Source organism: Physeter macrocephalus, chromosome 11, assembly GCF_002837175.3.
Source record: "Physeter macrocephalus isolate SW-GA chromosome 11, ASM283717v5, whole genome shotgun sequence".
Lineage (NCBI taxonomy): Eukaryota > Metazoa > Chordata > Mammalia > Artiodactyla > Physeteridae > Physeter > Physeter macrocephalus.
In genome coordinates this window covers 120,804,540-120,810,463 of record NC_041224.1, presented here as the reverse complement: position 1 = coordinate 120,810,463, position 5,924 = coordinate 120,804,540, and the positions used below count along the sequence as shown (strand labels likewise).

The 5,924-nt window shown below is 36.7% G+C and overlaps 1 protein-coding gene across 1 annotated transcript in view; it reads right to left on the bottom strand.

Annotated features, from left to right (window-relative positions):
- Window positions 1–5,924, bottom strand: part of TTC6 (tetratricopeptide repeat domain 6) — a 214,333-nt gene that overhangs the window by 129,712 nt on the left and 78,697 nt on the right. The window contains exon 5 of the mRNA XM_024114964.2: window positions 5,160–5,354. Coding sequence (XP_023970732.2) covers window positions 5,160–5,354 — 195 coding nt within the window. The remainder of the gene's footprint in view (window positions 1–5,159; window positions 5,355–5,924) is intronic.

Below are 5,924 nucleotides of genomic sequence, written 5' to 3'. Positions count from 1 at the left end.
GGTACATGGGCCTCTCACTGCTGTGGCCTCTCCCGCCGCGGAGCACAGGCTCCGGACGCGCAGGCTCAGCGGCCACGGCCCATGGGCCCAGCCGCTCCATGGCATGCGGGATCCTCCCAGACCGGGGCACGAACCCGTGTCCCCTGCATCGGCAGGCGGACTCCCAACCACTGCGCCACCAGGGAAGCCCGAATCACCTGTATTTTTAACAAGCTTCCAGGTGATGGTGATGCTGCTGGTCTGTGAACTATACTTTTGAGTAGCAAGAAACTAAAAAATTTCTTTCCCTTCTTCCTAGCTATCTTCTATTTATTCCTCAGATTTCAATTTAAGTATCATTTCCTCAATCTCCCCCAGATAATTGGGAACTCTTCTTACATGCTTCCATACACTGCACATCTGCATATTAATTGTCACATTCACAATAATTAATTCACCACCTTTCTTCTCTGCTAATCTCCAAATTCCCTGAGGGCAGGGATTATGTTTCCCTTGTTTGCAGATGCTTACCTAGTGCCTAACTCAATGCCTGCCACACAGTAGGTACACAAAAAATATTTACTGATCAATTTAAATGATTATTCAGATCTGTACTTCGTGACATAGAAAGATAATTACAACATAATAAGTTTTAAAAATCAGGTTACAAAACATTATTTACATAGCATTACCCAAGTTTTGTTCCATATGATTTATTTGCATACAGATAAGTCTGGAATCATATACTTAAGAATAGTATTATCTCTGGATGGCAGGATTTTGAGTAACTGTTTTCCTTTTTTGTATTTTCTTGCATATTTGTATTTTTATTATTATTTTGTAGCAAAATAATAAATGAAATTAAACTTTGAATTCTGACATTTAACTTTTGCTTTTCTAATATTTGTTGTTGTAATCACTGCTGTTTTAATGTATAAAACTAACAGTCTGTACACATTTTTCTAAAATGTGACTAGGAATTTCCCTTGCAATTTGAAGTTGAGTTGAGGGCTAAATCTGGGATCTCTAGTCTAAGCACTGCTTACCACCAGAAGCTGGCTATAAGGGTACCTGACTTGAGAAGGTCAGCCAATGTTTGCCAAGACAGCATTTTTGCCACCAGCTCTCTCTTTCTTGATGGTGGATCGACAAAATACACAAGCCATTTTACATAGAAAAATCAGTGAAATAGAACATAAGTCCATAAATAGTTTTGATAACACATTCGAATTTAAGGTATGAAAAGTGGGCATTTCAAATTAGTGAGAAAAAGAGGATTTACTGAATAAACGATACTGTGCAATTGGCTAGTCATTTGGGAAAGAAACATTAATGCTTATTCTTCTTATCAAACTAATTAAAGTTTTAATTTTTAAAAGAAAGCCATAAAATTACTAGAAGAAAATATGACAGAATATATTTATTTATTTAAATTTATTTATTTGTTTGTTTTTATTTTTGGCTATGTTGGGTCTTCGTTGCTGTGTGCTGGCTTTCTCTAGTTGCAGTGAGCGGGGGCTACTCTTCATTACAGTGCGCAGGCTTCTCATTGTCGTGGCTTCTCTTGTTGCGAAGCACGGGCTCTAGGTACACAGGCTTTAGTAGTTGTGACACATGGGCTCAGTAGTTGTGGCGCACGGGCTTAGTTGCTCCGCAGCATGTGGGATCCTCCCGGACCAGGGATCAAACCTGTGTACCTCGCATTGGCAGGCAGATTCTTAACGACTGTGCCACCAGGGAAGCCCCAACAGAATATATTTAAATTGAAGTGTAGAAAAGCCCTTTCTAAGAATGACACCAAGACTAGAACACATAAAGGGAACTATTGCCAGTTTTCACTACTTCTGTATTAGCATACAACTTCTGGATAGCATAAAACAACATAAACAAAACTGAAAAGCAAGCAAAACAATTTTTTAAAGTCTACATTATATATGATAAAAATCTTTAATATAAAAAGATCACTTATAAATCTATAAGAAAAAGATGAATGATAACAGAATATGAATTGGTAATTCTCAAAAGGAGAAAAACAAATAACCAAGAGACATCCAAAAATATGTTCAATCTTATTAGAAATGAATAAAACAATAAATAAAGAGATATTTTTCTTCATCAGATTAGGAAAAGATCCAGAAGATTGACAATTAGTGGCTTGGCCAGGTTGAAAGGAAATGAACAATATAATAAATTGTTGGTAAGCATATAAACTGGTATGATTTTTCTGGAGAGAAGTTCAGCAATATGCATCAAAATTTTTAAACCAAAAATTTTAATAAATAATTCCACACCTAGGAATTTTCTTACCCTGCAGCATGGTTAATTAGCAAATATTATGAAGTAATTTAAATGTTCACACATAACCTTGAGTGGAAAATATAAGTCTATAGAATGCCACCTATGGTTTAAACACATGTTTACACAGAGATGTTCAGAAGGCTACTCACCAAACTGTTAACTAATCTAAGTGTTTAAACACTTTTAATAATTTTCCTTATTTTAAAACCCAAAATCTAAAATTCCATGCTAAGAGCTCTAATTCTTAGATGTCTATAAACTTCTCTTTACAATACAGAAACTTTAAAAGCAAAAATATGATCAAAATGGAATATTTTTATAGTTCTAATCAAAACTGCTATTTAGCAAAATAAACATGTTTGAACAGTACATTGCTATTTTAAATAAACTTATGCACCCACACTATACCATTAAAATATCCTTGGTGTTTCCCACAAATAACAGTTACTATGTGCAAAATTAGGAAAGCATTAAAACTATATAACCACAAGTATTATGCTTTGTGGAACTGTTCATTACACAGAAAAACCAAAAAGCCACCAAGTGAAAGGGTATTCATTTTGTATTCACAATTACCTTTCTTGAGACCACTTATTAGTGCAGAAAAAATTACACATTTCTCTGAACTTGTAGGCTCAGCAGACAGATATATTTTGAAAAGGTTAAGCTATGTTTAGCAAGGTAATCCTCAAGAGATGGATGCCAGAGAATTAAATATTCAGTACTTAAATTAACTTCTTATTTGGTACTTAGGAACAAATTGCCAAGAATTATCATCATCAAATAGAACATTTATTGACTCTCTTGGAAAAAGAAAGTGAGACCTACTTGAAAAAAAAAATTTAGAATTGGAAAGAAATCAGTATTTTTAACACTTTGCATGAATAATAGAAGCTGTAAGCCAAGGATGCTTGGCTTGCAGAGTGCTAATAGAAATGACTCAATATAGTAGTTTCATAACTACTGGATTATGTTTATGTCTTTATGTCCACTCTCAGCTTTAGGCTTTTCAAAGACATTCCAAAGAAGTCATATGGAACTTCTATAATCTACCAGAGATACTGGAGCAATTCTGAAATTTCTAAAATTCTTCACATATAATTTTATTCATAAAATTATGAATAACACATAAATCCCTTAAAAAATATTTTTGCCTAACAGAAAATAAACATGAGAATGAACTTCTTTTGGGGATTCATACTGAATGGCGTTATGATTACTAAACACAGGGAAACCATGACTTTAAGCCTTAAAAGAACGCAGTAAGGTGTTACAATTTTTACTAAAAGTAAAGTTTGAGGAAATGGGATCAGAATATAGCATGAAAAGTGTGGGTTAGTTACTTACAATTTTTTGATAGTGTTAATTAAAAGTGATCTTTTAAAATATTATTCTTATATATCTAGAATAGTTCAAATATAACACTAAACATACATCTACTTAAATTTAACTTAACATTTAATATTTGAGTATTTAAAAAACCTGTTATAGATTATTTTTCAGGATTCCTACCAGCTCTTCTGAAAGACAAGAAACTTTATAGAGTATGCATTCTCTATGTGCAGGTGATAGCACCCCCAAGGGAGTGAAAATTAGTGGCTGGGGAGGGCAGGGGGTGAAAAAGCTTACTCTTTTTATGTATAAGTAAGGCACAGATATACATACAGTACCATAAACAGATATACAGTATATCTAGAGCACTACAATATAATGGAGAGGGGAAGTTGTGTGGGGGAGTCTAAAAAGCCTTCTTACTGGGGTGATAATGAAAAAAAGTTTGAGAAAAATTAAGTTAAACAAATCTGGATTCTTTTTTTTTTTTTTTTGTCTGTGTCAGGTCTTAGTTGCGGCATGCGGGATCTTCACTGAGACATGCAGGATCTTTCGTTGTAGCTCGCGGGCTTCTCTCTCGTGGAGTGCGGGTTTTCTCTCTCTAGTTGTGGCGCACAGGCTCCAAGACGCATGGGCTCTGTAGTTTGCGGCACACGGGCTGTCCAGTTGAGGTGCACGAGCTCGGTAGTTGTGGCATGCGGGCTTAGTTGCCCCGCGGCATGTGGGATCTTAGTTCCCTGACCAGGGATCGAACCCGCGTCCCCTGCATTGGAAGGCGGATTCTCTACCACTAGACCACCAGGGAAGTCCCACAAATCTGGATTCTAATCACTATCTAGAGATAAAACTTGGGCAGGTTACCTGATATTATAAAGCCTAAGTTTCTCCATGAATAAAATGGAAATTATGACTTCTTCCTTATCATTGAAGATTCAAACAGGAAAGATGCAAAGCACACAGCACAGTGCAAGGAATACAGTTCCTGTTAAATAAATGTTAGCCCCCTTCCCTTTTCTCCTCTCATTTGAGGATGCTATAAATTATATACTCTCCATAAAAGAATACTCACATTCCGAAGGAAAGTGAGACACAAGGAGAAATGGAAAAAGGTCCAGAGGAAATGACATTTGTACGTGATCCCTGGACCCAAGCATACCCAATGATGCTGAAATCTAAAAACTGGCTTCAACTCCCAAATCTGTGATGTTCTTAGCTGTATAAGCCTGGCAAAGTTGCTTGGTTCTTATAAGCTTCAATTTCCACATCTGTACTCCACAGAGTTGTTACAAAGAACAAATGAGATCATGTATGTGACACTCTTTGGGAACCATAAACCACTAAACTAAAGTTACCTTACGATAGAGCATGGTTCATGTCAATAATGGCAGGAAATGAAGACACTGACCTAGACTGTGTATGTACCGGGAAGGAATGGAAAGGACCAAAACTGCTCCTTTCAGAAGCAAGTCTTCAAAATCTAAGCCTCAAAGGCAGAAATTCTTTGGCCATTTAAATCTAGCTTAAAACAAAATTACCAGTGGAACTCTTACCTCTCTCTTTGCTCTTCATCTGTATAGCGATCATCTAAGAAAGAGGTTCCACATACTCCAAGTACAGTATTGTGGCCTTTCTTGTCGGCTGTATGATACACTCGAGAAGCCAGGCGCAAGTCAATGGGCAGCTCTTGGGCTGGGATAGTAGCGCACAGATCGTGAAGGGTCCGAGTGGAGTAGTCTCGTGGAATTCTACCACAGAGATAAGAAAGCGGGCCTCTTTTTAATCACTTTGTGCTCTTTAGATGCAAAATACATTCACATTGACAGTTTAGTTCAGGCTCTAAAAAAAGAGGTCTAAATGTAGGAGAGATCACATTTAAAACTAGTATAGTAGTTTCTAAAAAATTTAATATTACAATCTCAGGCCATTGACAAGATCTTCAGCCATATATACAATTGCCTGCTGAAGATCGCAACCTATATATCCTACAGATATCTCAGAATCAACAGGTCTAAAAGCAAACTCATTATCATCCCACCCCACCCAAATCACTTCTCTCCTGAATTCTGTAACTCAGGCAGTGACACCATAACCAGCAATCATACATTACTTCTTTGCTACTCTGCACAAATGCTCGTGTCCCTGAAGAAGCACAACAATACAGTACATTATCCATTAATTAGCATCAGTGGAAACCTGGGTCTCTCTAAGTTAACGTAGCACCTTCCTTCCCACCATGCTAGAACTTGCCTCTTTCCTGCCTTTCCAGAATAGAGAAGAGGGTATGACGATCTGCTTTTTTTTTTTTTTTTTTTTTT